At 42.4% G+C, this 15,150-nt stretch overlaps 1 protein-coding gene across 2 annotated transcripts in view; it reads left to right on the top strand.

Annotated features, from left to right (window-relative positions):
- Window positions 1-15,150, top strand: part of RUBCN (rubicon autophagy regulator) — a 170,595-nt gene that overhangs the window by 123,782 nt on the left and 31,663 nt on the right. The window contains exons 11-14 of one of the 2 annotated variants that reach the window (XM_078666320.1): window positions 2,121-2,222; window positions 3,817-3,891; window positions 11,260-11,320; window positions 13,147-13,279. In XM_078666320.1, coding sequence (XP_078522446.1) covers window positions 2,121-2,222; window positions 3,817-3,891; window positions 11,260-11,320; window positions 13,147-13,279 — 371 coding nt within the window. The remainder of the gene's footprint in view (window positions 1-2,120; window positions 2,223-3,816; window positions 3,892-11,259; window positions 11,321-13,146; window positions 13,280-15,150) is intronic. The other variant, XM_078666321.1, reaches the window with a different exon arrangement.

The raw sequence follows: 15,150 nt of genomic DNA, 5'->3' as shown, positions 1-15,150 counted from the left end.
CACCCGGCGTATAAGACGACCCCCCGACTTTCCAGAACATTTTAAGGGGTTAAAAAGTCGTCTTATACGCCGGAAAATACGGTACCTCATCTGCAAGGTCGCCAACCCTTTGAGTTTACCAGTTTTGCAACTAGAATTGTAGAGACAGCAGAGCGGTGTCTATCTCTGTCTGGAACCTCTGCTCCATTGACTGCCAAAATATGAGCAGTCTTTAGTAAACTTGCAAACCCCAAAAAGATTTCAGAGAATTCCTGAAAACTTGCTATAGGTTGATGTGCCAGAATCCCCCCCCCCCAGTAGAAGACAGACTACTCACAGAACACATGCCCAAGAATGCAACCTCCCTCGTCTATCGTAAGTTGGTTAATAACTTGCAAGACCCCACACATAAACTATTGAACAGTTGGTCCGCGGATCTGGGGGAGTTTGATGAAGCAGAATGGCAGGCAGCGCTATCCTCCCCGCGAGAGGTGGCCATACCTTACAGACTCCGTCTGGTACAACTGAAAATATTGCATCGAGTATACTAAACTAGGGTCACCTTACACACTATAGGAAGAGCCACACACTGCTTCTGTTTAAAGGGTTGCGGGGAGGAGGGAACATTCTTCCACACCATGTGGCAGTGCCCCCAGATAGCAGCATACTGGGCTAAAGTCATGAGGAAAATGTCCCAGGTAGTAAAGGAATCTGTCGTCCCAGAACCACGACGCTGTTTGTTGAACATCTGGGAACCTAACGATCTCACTCACTCTGCCCAAGACTGGGTAACACTGGGTACAATGTACGCTAAACGAAATATAGCTAAATACTGGGGATCTGTGGAGGTACCTGCACTCGTAGACTGGTGCAAAGATTTAGATGCTGCGATGTTGGCAGAAAGAGGGTAAACATCGTTTACCACGAAGTTTTTACAACGCGGTACCTTTAGCACGCATCCCTTACAACGCAAGTTGTTACCACGACTTGCGCTGGAGGGCGCTAAAGGATTAAAAATAGTAAATTTACTATCGCAACACCTTCCCTAGGGTCCACGGGGACTGGTGTTAGAATAGTAAATTATACTATTCGAAATCCGCGCCCCCAACGCAAGTCGTGGTAACGACTTGCGTTGTAAGGGATGCGTGGTAAAGGGATGCGTTGTGACGGTGCGCGTTGTACTGTCATACATCCCAGAAAGAGCGGTGTACCTGCACAGGGGGTGCCCTCGGAAGTGGGACAAAATTTGGAACGCCTGGAATGAATATAGGGGATGTATATGCGAACCACCAAGGCAACCTGAACAGAGTGACACTGATTGAGGGATGGGAGGGAATGAGGACCTTGAATAATGTACCAAAGGAATATTTTGTCAACTGGTGAAATTCTCTGCACCATGTATTGATTTTATTATCTATGATGATCACCCATTACCTAAGTATGCACCCTGTGATTGACTTATGCCCTACTGTTGTTTTTCACAATAATACAAATATTTCCCCCCAAACACTTTCTTAACATTGTCCTTGGTGCTCGCCTTCCCTTTTTTTTTTCACCTTCCATTTTTTTGTACAAGTCTTAATTTTCACATCTCTTTCATCTACCTGCAATGAAATGTTTATTCCGCATTCATCAAATTATGTCTTTGGCCCGCAGCTCCTGAAGAGTCAAGTGCTCAAAGGGAGCCAACTTCATTATCCAGTTAGCGCACATCTGTAATGGTGATCTTAGAACACCAGTGGTAAACACATGTACCCGGCGCAGATAACGGCTACTAACCACTGACTGCCCAGATCAACAGCAATAGGCTTCACGTGCAAACACACAAGATCCTCTCAATGGGTCATTTGTACAGTGTACTGCCATTGAGAAATCCACTGTGAGCATTCGCACTCCTCCATTCCTTCCATGTCTCATGTTTGCTGATGTCCGTCTACGCTCACACATTCAGACTAAGTATGCAGACTTTCTGGCATGCTGCGATACGAGCATCTTGTCTACCTTCACATAGGACTAGTTCAGACGTAGGAGGGTAAAATGAAATGCCACCTTACCCCTCACAGCTCCCAATGCCTTAAATAGTAATATTGTGCATCCTGGTATGTATTGATGGTTATTTTGTGTATTGATTATTTTTGTAGATTGCATGGCTACGGACAGTGGCTCTCAGTTCAGTTCCCGTGATTCAATGCGGTTGTCAGACTCTGGCTCAGCAGATGATGTGGAAGAATACGAGATCAAAGGTAAATGCTTTTTTCAGTTCTTGATATTGTCTTATTACACTTTGGAATATTTGTAATTTAGTTCTTCAAGGAAATTGAACTCCACGGAAAAACACCGGCCTATTCGGAAAACGAATGCAAAATAGCTGGGTGTTTTATGTAAGTAGATGATACTGTTTAAAGGTTTGTGGTGAGAGTTTGACATAAAAAGAAATGTGTTATAGCGATCATTCGAATACCTGGGTCTATTCATTTCTTCTTAATAGCCCTAGAGCATCCAGAGTCTTCATTACTCAACATCCCAGATATGTACCTTTGAAATGCTGGGACAATTGGACTATCTTTCAGTAGTGGGAGATTAGTTATATGATAAAGAGAGCCTTTGTGTCTATTACACTGGATACATACCTGAGCTCTCATCTATTTAGCCCCTCCATTTGACAAGTAGGTGAGGACTTTTAAGTGGGGAGGGGCCATTAAAAGATGATATACACTCACAATCTGTAGAACTCTTGGAACATACACTGTTCGTCAACACGTGTAATCCCACACCACATTGCCCAGCTCTATACTATCAGCAGCTGTACCCTACTCTGAGACTGGTGAAGGTACACATACTGCTTTTGCCTCTGAAGGGAGCAGATAGTGCGGACCCCATAAGATGGGGCGATATGGGTTCAGTGCCCCTGGTGGTGGACTCTACAGGGCCAATGGCAAATGGACAGACAGACACGGCTGACAAAAAAGTAATCCATACACTGTTATGGTGCAAGCTCATGCACTGGTTGATTCGTCCAGCTAACACCTCATCTGTTTCATTTCATAATCATGAGAGCTTCATGACAAGACCTGACACATGACAAGATCTGGTCACACTCTGTAAAAAGCCCCCGTCAGATCCTGTGCCTTACACATGCAGCCATGTGTGCCTCAAAGTGGATCCCTCTGTCCAGAATCCCCAGCAGCTCCAAAGCCGGCCTGCACCTGCCTCTCAACTTCTCCTCCCATTTGGCAGATTCTCACTCAGATAAAAAAAAAATTCTGCCCAGTCATCTTTCTTTTTTGCAGAAAGTTGGTGGCCATCTGTATCACATTTGTGAAAAGCTGCATAGTTTGTATGTGGTTGTTTTGCAACGCTTTTCCACATTCACTGTTCCTCTGCAGTTTGGCAGCTATTAGCTAGTCATGCGTGGTGTGGGATCTTCTTTGACAGTTCTTTTTTTTATTTTTATTTTTTATTGACAAGCAAGTCAAGGAGATTAGCAATTGCATTTTACAAAAATATAATATAGATACAGATAGAAATACAAATGACAGTTCATGCAAATTCTGCCATGCTTGGAGGTTTCTGCAACAAAGGGTTAATTCACACTGAGCCTTTAGTCTCTTGACCACCACGTGCATCTGTTAGGAGACTGAGGTACCTGTGTGTGTGAATGGGACTAAGTTGATGATTGTAAAGTCTGTGGGGCAAAAGTTTTGACCAGTCTGTTTCAGTTCAACTGTTTTAAGCTGTGCTGTTAAAATGCCAGTTCTGTAAACTTAGTCTGCTGCCTCTGAGCTTCTCATCCAGCCATGGAAGTAAATGTGTTGTTGTCATTACTGTATCACACAGATGGTAATGATGGCTCTAGCCTGATTCAAATGTCTAAGAACGGATTGTCCGTGTCCATGGCTTCGTTGTTTTCAGGTAGTACACACCTAAGAGTGCTTCACGAGGGTGTGCTCTCAGCGCACACACTTTCTGCATGCGTGTGTGTTTGTGTGCACTGCTCACAAAGCCCCAGGATCACAGGCTGCTTAGGCTCAGAATATAAACATCCTTTGAGTGTGTTGTCTCAAAAGCACTGTATTTTCAAGAATTACTGAAGTCTTAAAGCATTGGCATCTTAAACATCTCACTTCCTCTCTTAAGCAGTATATTTAAGTTACCCAATGGTATTTAGTCTGTAGTCTTCATCCCATAGTGAGTGCAGAGAAGTCCACTCATATTTCTTGTTCTGGCAAGTAAAAGTGAGGTCAAAACACAAATGAAGCAATACATTAAAATGCTTTGCGCGACAGAAGTGTTTGACAGGCAAAGCTGTGTTTATACTAATGCAGACCTTAAGCATATTGTTTGCGGGAGCTTCTAATTAGAATTTTAGCAGAAAATGGGGATAGTTTAGTGAAAATTGAACACCTACACTTTCCCAGGGTGTGATCTCCTGAAAAAGAGGTGCAAATTAAGTGGCTTGAATGTTTTTGGGGATGTTGGTTTCTCCCTGTACTCCAGCACAGATGTACGTTTTTTCGCTTTTATAACATTATATTGAAAGTGCTATTGCCTTCCTTTGTGCATTGCTCGAAGCTTTGCAGCTACATTCCTCCTAGTCCCAAATGCAAACAAACATATATATGATTTTGAAACCTCTCTAAGATGTTGGACATTGGCTGGCAAAACTTTTTAAACTGCCACTTCCTCTGATTAGGACTCCGGTCTGAAAAAGCACCTTACTGCACCTGGTGCCCTGATTTTGGAGCGGGCTATCCTAGAAAGGGTACAGGAAGTGAAGGGACATATAGAATCTTTCATCACTTTAGACATTAGTCTTTGAAGCAATCAGTCCTTGCAGCATTACTCATGTGTATGTAGTTTTTCCACATCTGCCCATGTCGGTGGAACACCATCTTTCCAGGCCTGAGCTTTCCATATGTACACCGAGATCCTCAGTTATGTTGTTCCAAGCAGTCTCCCTGCATTTTAAACGAGTGTCCAAAATAGACCTATTTGTTTAGTTGCCACATTGGACCTCACTTACAAAGCTCTCTCCCAAGAGTGGGTGTGACCTATTCCTGGGAATTCAAGAGTAATTCAGTAGTAAGCCACACCGACTCACAGGAAAACCTTTGCAAATCTATTGCGTCCAGTTGCCCAGCCAACGATGATCGATTTAGTAACATTCCTTTTTTGTATGGTGAAGTGTTAATTATTCACTTTACCATCCCCGTACAAGTTACTGTTGGGCGAGGCTCTCATGTGATGATCATATATGACTTCACCCTCCTGACAATGCCGAGAACTTTTTCTTTGCAGCAACTGCCCCATTTTGATAACTGTCTTGCCATTATTGCAGAAAGTGGTTTGAGTCCTTACGTAAATAGCGCCAACAAGAAGTGTAGTTCAGATTATTTGGTGTAATGCGCTCGCTGGAAATTGTGCAACCAAGATACACCTTGAGGTCCTCCGACTGGATAAACCATTTTTGAGATCACAAATGGAAATTGGATTCATGACTCGATTTTCCGTTTTCATCATGTAACGCAAAACCCTGTGTGGGTTGCATGATAGAGTACACTACATAACAAACTTTGAACAATTGTTCTCAGTGTAGTTAACCTGCCTTCCTGTGATCCTTGGACTGTGCTGTATTCCTACGCTGAGCGTGTGTTGTTGTTCTTTTCATTTTTCTGACGGCCCATGCTCAGGCAGGGCCCTTTTTGGTGTGATCAGAGAGCAGACCTGTCATCTTTGATTTTTAGGTTTGATTTTGTGCGTCCATTCTCTTTCTATTTTCATCTCTCGCGCCTAAATGGTCTTCCCTAATCATTCCATTTATGTCGCTGATCTGTGAATCACAGGTAATTCCCATGCTGATTGTTCCAAAGACTAACTTTGAGCCCCATGTAGCTAATCCAATTGCAAAGTATCACTACCTTACTGCTAGAGGACAAACTGCGTTTGGAAGCCAAGCCAGTGTTTTCTTGGACATCCAGCAAGGCATTAATTTTAGAAAACTTCAGCTATGACCAGCAGTGTGGAATAGGCCAGATCCAGCTCCTGTAGCCTACACTTTGCTTTTGGAATCATCTTCTATTGACTCATGCAAAGGCCAACTTGCCCATCACATGTTGGAGATCACGGTGGAAAAAGATTTTGTCCTCTGCAGGTTGAGAAAAGAGTCAAATGTTGGAAAAATCACCAATGGTGAACATTTTGTAGAGGGTGACGAACACCCCAGATGGTTTCCTGGCCTGGACTCCTTTACAGAGATGTGTTGAATAATTTTTTGGGGAAACAAAATCAATCCTTCTTTCTTTGATGCTCATTAGACCATGCCCAACTCTAATTTTTGGGTCCTGCACAATGTTTCTTAGGCAGAGAAGTAAATGAAGTGATGCCGATGAAAGGACGAGTTGAGTACAGCGTAGTATTAGAACATGTTGATTCTTCCAGATCAAGCAAAGGAGCCCATGTCTTGTAGTTCCTTCCTCCAGCAGTTCCCGACTCCAACTGAAGTAACTGGAGCTGGAAACCAGGGAGAAAGAACACAGAACCATGGACCTATACCAAGCGTAAACACATTACGTAACATCACAGGCTAACTGCCATAAGCCTGCAGTAAAAATAGTAAAAGGACTAAGTGTTCGAACACTACAGTAAGACCTGCAAATCAAAGGTGCAGTCTAACATCCTTTTTCGGTACTATTTAGTTTTCTTTTCTGCCTAAAACCTGAAGCTTTCTGTGGTACTTAATGAGAAAACTCGATTGGTTTGTGCCAATAAAAAATCTCAGGTCAGGAGGAAAACATCTATTGATCCCCTTTAGGGCCCGAACTGTTAACCCCTTCGCTGCGGGGGTTATTCCCCCGCTGGGCTGGGGGGGGAGGGGGGCGCGCACAGCGCCCCCATGCTCATGACGAGCTCAGCTCGTCATGAGCTTTGGCGCTCCGGTGCTCATGACGAGCTCAGCTCGTCACAGGTGTATTGACTCCCGTGGAACGCTCAGCACAGAAGGGGAATTCTCCCCACACCTGAGCGTTCCATGGGCCATGACGAGCTGAGCTAGTCATGAGCACCGGAGCGCCGTGGCTCATGACGAGCTCAGCTCGTCACAGGTGTATTGACTCCCGTGGAACGCTCAGCACAGAAGGGGAATTCTCCCCACACCTGAGCGTTCCATGGGCCATGACGAGCTGAGCTAGTCATGAGCACCGGAGCGCCGTGGCTCATGACGAGCTCAGCTCGTCATGAGCATCGAAGGTGTTAAAAATGGTGGCAGATCATTTTCCTACTTAGCTCCACAACTGTGGAACCATCTCCCGACACACCTCCGAGCCATCACGGACCACAGGCTATTCATAAAAGAGCGGAAAACCTGCTTGTTCTAAACACCTCTAAATCCGCGGTCAACATCCTCTAATGATTGTGCAACAGTGCCATGAGACCCAACTGGGTGATATGTGCGCTTAACAAAAACCAATAACAATATTCAGAGTAGTTGCCTGCTATCAGCTGCCCATGCTTCACAGTTTGCGTAAACATTCTCTCCCTTACTTGCCTTGCCTGAAGAACTGTGGAAGGAGTAAAGGGGTGACTTTTTTCTCTCACTTCCTCCACACTTTTTCGTGTTCTTGGGTGGAGATGTTCATGCTTGAAATAAAGAAGAACCATTCAGTGTTTGCTTAGAGTTCATAAGTAATTATATTTTCTTAGGCACAGTAGAAATCTAAAACAGCTGTCTGCTAAGAAAAAAGGTAGGACTACCCCTTAAATGTGCTGAGTTGGTGAGAGCCTCAATGTGGCTGCCTCAATGATAACTATTGTCTGTATGGCACTTTTGAGCTCTCGGTTTATGTGCACATTAAAGATTAATCCAAAGGCAGACTCCACTTTGTGTTTGAGGACAAGTCGGGCTGCAGCCAGAGTGTATCTCTCTCGCCTCTGCCGCCCCTCTCCCTATCAGCAAGGGTAGACTAGCAGGAATCAAATTTAACTCCTAGAAATTATTCCCCACAGATGGAACAACAAATTGTTTTATAGATGAGGTTTCTCATTGGAAGTATTTTTTTAGCAGGTTCATTTTATACTAATTTTATAATATCAGCTTTTTTTTGTAATCCAACTGTATATGATCTTGTTAAAAGTAAACAAAGGTTACTAAGCAGGTCGTTTCCATCTGGCACATCACTTGTGTCAAACTTTATCTTAACATATCAGAGTAGCAGAGATGGAGAAGCTGGGGATGGCCCCCTTTGTGTCTGGACTCACTTTGTTTAATGGGGATGTTACTGGCCTGAAATAAGAGAAGGTGAAGGGCAGATGATTCCCTATGATTGATCTATGATGCAATTTGATCAATAAAGAGTAAGACTGGCCAATCCATATAAGTTTGAGGACTGAGAGATTTCCGAATCTCCTCTGCCTGTAGAAAGTGTTTGACATTGTATGGACCAGGTATGCATTGCAATAATGTAGAGGAAAGTCTGTGCCCCATGAAGTTTGCTGTTAAACTTTCCCAGCCTTCCACAACCTTTTGCTAGTTCTCTTGGTGATTACAGGACGTACCCTTAGAGTGAGAAAATAAATACTGTACTAACCACATTATCTTGTTCTGGAAGACTCTTTGTTTCTGTGGTGTCGCCATGTTTTTGGATTGGATTTGTAATCCAAACGATAAGACCCAAGCTGCATCCCGCTTGTGATAGTGAAGTACTTGTTCACCCATCTCCCTGTGCCGGGAAAGGTGCCACGCTCTTTTTCCCAGCAGAGGCAAAATAATTTCTTATTTTGCGATTACCCTCTTCCATCACTGTATCTGAAGAGGACTTATTTACACCACTGTCTGTTTTTTATGGTAAAGTCTCTGTTTAGTATTTGAAGAACCAAGATTGACTCTGCATTCTGGGTGCCACCAGGTACTTTCTGTGGGGAAGGGAAGGTAAAGGGGTAAGCAAGATCAGAATCACCCAAAATTTGATTTTCATATCTAGATCACACAATTTGAGAGTGATGTCAGATCCCAGGCAATCTTGTTTTCTAAGAATGAACTGCAAGTATCTTGAGTGGCCAAATAGATTTGATCTTGCGTTAAAATCATTTTTGCAGCAAACCGCAGTGTGCTTTCCCCACACTCACTTCACTTTCGCTTTAGATTTTCTCCACCCTGGCTTCATGATCACTTTACCTTGTATTCACGATCACTCCACCTTGGCTGCATTTACCATTAGTTCACCTTGGCTTGTAATCACTCCTCCTTGGTTTCTGGCCTCCTTTGGTCCTCTCTCACGTGAGTTGCTTACCTACTCCTGTTTTGACGAAATGGTGGGCGGGCGATCAGTGTAACTGATGGCTAGGATTGCATACCTGAACTCGCATACTCTTGTGATATGAACTGTGTAACACCGTTATCCAATTGACATTGTCATGTGTAATTTTGCCTCAATAAGTGATGTTTGTACACGTTGTTGGATTTGTAATAATGTAAGTGCAGTACAGCCGAAGATAGAGGTAAATTCACTATTGGTCATGCTCTAGCATGGAGGTCAGCCATATAGGGAAATTTCTCTTGCTAATGTTTAACCTAAACTAAATGCACTGAAAAGTGTTCCTACCAGGTTGGTTTGTGAGCACTGGAGTGCCTACACTGAAATCTATCAAAAAACCCAATTCTATGAACGTTGTCTTGTTTTTTGGTTTTTCTTGTACAGGAAAATACAGTGTTTAAAAAAAATGCAGTTTTTGGCTTAAAAAGTTGTCACAGATTTATTTTAAAATCGTTTCAATAAGAGATGTTCTGATTGCCTCAGAAATGGTGCTCTTGTTGCCCACCTGTGAAAGACGAAGGATACAGCTGGCATGCTGGGCGTCCAACCTCCTACACAAATTGTAATCCTTGAAGGACCACCCCAGTCCTTCATACTTCAGTGTCTGAGAAATGTGTATCCCATAGATATGGATTAATTACACCTATTCTTTAGCCTTCAAAATACACTTTATCAACATTATTTGACTTTAACCCCTTCCATGCTGGTGACGAACCCTAGCCGTCATGCTCCGCGGCGCTCGTGTGCGGATGACGGCTGGGGTTCGTCACGGCCCCGCCCTGTTCGTTTGTTTACCGCACAGCGGCGGAAACGGGCCAGCATTGAAGGGGTTAAGGAGGAGCCTGGCTTTTAGTCTTTCCTCTCTTTTGTCAACAAACTCCTGAGTAACTTGAATTATCCTTTTAATATGTGGTAGAGGTTACTTAGTCCCAAATACTACAAAGTGTACTTGTACAAGCACATACCATATTGTTTTTTGACCCTTAAAATGAGCGTTCATTACCAATGGCTGTCATTGTATTGTCAAATGAATAATGGAAGCTTGAGTAGATGCGGAAGGCCATCCCACTAACCCTTCTGAGAGCCACTCCTCCTAACAGATATTTTAGGAGGAGCTTTGGCTCAGTAAGCAGTCTTAAATGCTGGCCTCAGCAGTTCCTAATATTAACTGTCGAAACATTGTCTTTTCAAGAGGATGTGACTGTCATAAAATGTCAATTTGATGCCTTGTCGTCAAGTTGGCTTCAGTCTCATTTTTTAGGTGACAAAAAGCATGCTGGGACTTGTAGCGTAACGATTTGCTGCAAAAAGTTCTAGCATACTTAGTGCAGTTGACTGAAAATCCAGAAATTAAGTATTGCCTTTGTTACATGGACCTAGCAGGCAGCTGCACACGCCTGCTGCTTTAGTGAGGGATCTATTTCCAGGACTGCGGATTAACTAGTATCCAAGTTCTTCATGCACCCTTTCCTTACCTTAGTGCTTTTTACTTTTGGGGCTTGGTAGCTGATTTTATTGAACATCGCTGTTCTGCTACCCCAATCATAATGGAGGCAACAAACCTCATCATACATGGCCCCACCATATTGTTTTGGAGAAGAAATCACCAATTACCCCCACAATTTCACATAACATTGGCATCACTAGACTTTTTTCTTTTTAAACTACAGCACAACATGCTGGATTTCAATACCTACATTGCTACAAACATGTGATTGATGGTGGTGGGCCTGTGAAACTATTCTGGAGTTTATTTTGTGGGTGTTCCAGGCTTTTTGGAATCTCTGTAGTTCTGAGATCTATAATCGCTTTAGTTATGAGATCTAATGGGGCATGGGACACTTGATATGGTGATTGAAAGATCTAAAACTAATTCACAATCATTTTCCACTTGTACCAATTATGAGATGTTTTCTCCCTTCTCGTTTCCTCGTCTGCCTTTGGCACCTCCCTTTTTCTTTTTGTTCTACAGAGGCGGATGTTAAGAGAGGTCAAACATCAAGCAGCAGAACTATACCCACCATGGATTCCATGTAAGTATATCTGGTGAATGACTGCTGAGAAAGATAAAAAGTTGTTCCTGATTGGCTGGTTAGTGACATCGCGAAGTGTCCTTCTGCACGTCAGGTTTTATGCAAAAGCTCTTGCCATACAAGAAGACCAAAACTAAATCTTACATGATAATGTGCACAATGCCAGAACCTAAACTCCTGCATGCAAGATTTACCCTATCCCATTTGTCAAGCTAAACACCCTGAGATTTAGTGTTAAGCATGAGACTAAAACAAGTGTGACTGTCCAGACCCCTTACCCTTATGTGCATGACTAGCACACATGACCCGCTATGTAATGCCAAGCCCCATACCCAATATACAGAACCAGAGTTCCGGGTATTGTGTGCAATGCCAGAATTCAATAACGTGCATGATGAGATCCTATGACCTGGCGTGCAGAACTAGAACAATACACACCTGAACCCGGTGTTCAGAAGTGACTAGACACCATGACTCGACTTTTAAAAATTTCTGCCATTTCCCACTAATAGTCTACATATGCAACACTGATTTGAAATAATTTATAGCCATGGCATATATAAGCAAGAAAATGGAAGACGGGTGCATCCTGGTCAAGGGATCTTGGCAGTGAGCGCATCGATTTCTTGTGCTGCTGACTCCACTTGGAGAACAAACCACTCCATGGTAGTAGAAAGGAGTGAGATGGCCAATAGGAAGTGGTGTGTGCAGAAAACATCGATGGGTGGTGGCATAAGAGTCTGAGACTATTTTCTAACCGGAATAACACTAAAGAATCTTAGTTGGTTGGGGAAGTGAGTGAGACTGGGAGCTGCCACAAGGGTGCAAATTGGTATTCATGGGAGTGGAAAGAGGCGATGGCGACAGGGAGTGGGCAATAAAGAGATCGGGGCATCTAATATTGTTGTCCTGTTTACCTTTCAACTCTACATTAATTTCAATTACATTACATTAAATTAATACTATTCATAACCCAAATCGGATTAATTTATAGCTAACCTGAGCCCTAAGTTAATTTAAAGTAGTACTAACTAGAACCCTAAATTACATAATAGTGAATTCAGTTAAATCATTTCAGAAAAATAAGTCGTTGTATTCTAACCCTCTTGAGCAATTCTTTTTTTGGTGGAAGTGATGATCTTGTGGAAGTGATGCAGGGAAGTAATGGTCAGATTATGTTAAAAGGTTCAAGTATTGCTGCGTACTGTAGGGAATGAGTTGAACAAACCATATAGACGGTCATGAGTGAGATAGGGTTCAAGACAGCCAGTGCACAGATAATGGGAGCATCAGATCCCTAAAATATGTTTGCGATGTCATAACTCGCTGTTCTTGTGCATGGCAAAATGTGTAGTGAAGGCCAGTACCCTAAACCGTTAGAATGGAAGGCTACACCCTATTAATCCTCTTGTGAGGCTTGACTATGAGGAACTATCTGGAGGTCTGGGCATGCTGTAGAGTTTGTGATAGACTCTGATGGTAAATCAATCTCTTTAAAAATTTACTCTCAGATGGCCACGCATCACCTAAACTCTGTATAACTTTATACATTATAAATCATCTGATGAAAATCCCACAGAGTTACATCTGAGAAGAAATTGTGCTGTTTTGCCCTAGCAATAGGACCGATTTCTTTTTTTTTTTCCCCAAAAAGTCACCAGGACACAGTAGAGGGGCCAGAATTAATCTAAAATTATCATTTTAATGGCTTCATACTTTATTGCTAGGACTTTTGTGACTCGCCTGACTAGCAATATTGAATGGTTCTGAAACCAGATATTTCTCATGTGCCTTTTCTTTTTTTCTTTTTTGTATTCAATGTTCAGCTGTCATTCATTCCTGCACTCGAACTCTGCAGAGGCAGTGGCCATGGGCCTCTTGAGGCAGTTCGAGGGCATGCAGCTTCCAGCGGCCTCAGAGTTGGACTGGCTGGTCCCAGAACATGATGCTCCACAGAAGGTACAGTCATCCTATGTATGTAAAGAAAAGGGAGTTCTTACTAGACCCCACAACCTCTTTGAGTACCTCAGGCCATTATGGGAAGGACCTCACTATTGACCTATTTCTGTGTGCATTTCCTCGCAAATACCATAGCCATTATTACACAGTCCCTGTTCACACGTAAAAGTGTATGTTGTGCTGGAAGGAATATGTATATATTGATTGATAATAAATATGTAGATACATCGTGAAATTTAAGTAAAGTTGGTTTGCAGGGGTTTTCAACCAAGAGTATCTTACTTCATACAGCAGCTTATTTCCCCATGTCGATGGATCAAAAATAAGTATGTTTCAAGGTTTGTTTTTTGGCGATGTTTTGGGTTCTCCCAAATATGATTTTTGTTAAATTTCAGCCAAACGGTGCTTGTCGTAAGCAAATTAGCGAAGGAAATTGAATGAAGTTCAAGTTCAGACAGTTCCTGCTGGTTTGAATGTAGGGTTTGGCGACAAGATGTATCCCTGAAAGTTTTTTTTTTAATGGGGATGATTGATGACGGATGTCATAATTAAATAGTACTGTAAATAGATTGTTAAAATTTTTAAATAGATTGTTAAGAATGTTGGATCTAGTGGTGACTGCATTGGGTAATCCAGTGTCAACCTTTGAATTGCACATTTTTCAGTGACTGTGGCATGGACACATTTAGCCTCACATAAATGCAATGAAGACAATAATAGCCATTAGTAGTGATGGTAAGCTTTGGCAGTTCATTTCTACCGTCCATTGACCTTCACCGTTAGTTTCATCTCTTTTAGTCACTGACGTTAAGCGACCCTCACATTCCCATGAGTTTCAAAAGGTATATATATATTCAAGTATTTGTGACCATTATTGCCAAACTTTCCTCATTCTCTAGAAGACACAGCTGTCCTTTGTTTAGTGCCAATGTGCTGTTGTGTATGTGAAGTTCTTTTAGGCTTTAGTGATCCTGTGCACCATCAAATCTTCTCATTTCTATTTTTTTCATAAATTACTTTATTGATGCTAGAGAGGGAAAGGTTGCCATGTTTACACAGCTTCCATGGTCCCCAGGGTTCTGAGGAGAGGGCAGTCATTGCATTGTTCCCAGTGTCTTGACCAACTGTTCATTTGTTTCGGATGATGTCACCTTTTGAGCCACTCCTTACTGTTGCTTATTTATAGCCGCTGCTCACTTCAGCCCTCTGCAATAATCCCTATCACCATTACTTACCTGTGACAGCATATCCTGTTGGCAGTGAGTTCTGCTGTATTTATATACAAATGATCCTCAAGTCTAGGAGTGTACCAGCGAACAGCCTCTCTTTCTCATAAACAAACATGGTAATACTGTTTTATAGAAACACATTTTCTTACTTAAGGGAGCATTTGAGTGCCTAAAAAGGACGTAGAACAAAAACACAGGGAAATATAATGGAATAAAGTACAAAAGGCAACAAATGAGAAAAAGATTTAGGAGTGTGAATGGAAAAAAAGGCAAGAAACCACTGCTGCACTCTAAAGTACCAGTGTGTCATCATTTCTTGCAGTTCTGTTTTTCAAACTGAGTAACACTGCCTAAGATGACATTTATTTTATTTATTTATTTTGAGTTTTAGATAGCGCTAGCTATACTTGAGGGTATCAGAGCCCTTTACATGTCATGTGAATAAGATTACTTGAACTACATGCGAGGATTCATCTCGGTCCAAAACAGTCAACTAAAGATTATAGAACAGTACACCTTTTATGTAGACAAAACAGTCACAAAAGTATATACAATCCAGCATTAAGAATGTGCCAGGGACTTTGAGTCCCACTTTCTTTAACTCCATAGCAGTGTGATTGGCGGGTAGGTTGTAAACGTGCG

Source organism: Lissotriton helveticus, chromosome 11 (assembly GCF_964261635.1).
Source record: "Lissotriton helveticus chromosome 11, aLisHel1.1, whole genome shotgun sequence".
Taxonomy (NCBI): domain Eukaryota; kingdom Metazoa; phylum Chordata; class Amphibia; order Caudata; family Salamandridae; genus Lissotriton; species Lissotriton helveticus.
This window is presented reverse-complemented; position numbering and strand designations above follow the sequence as displayed.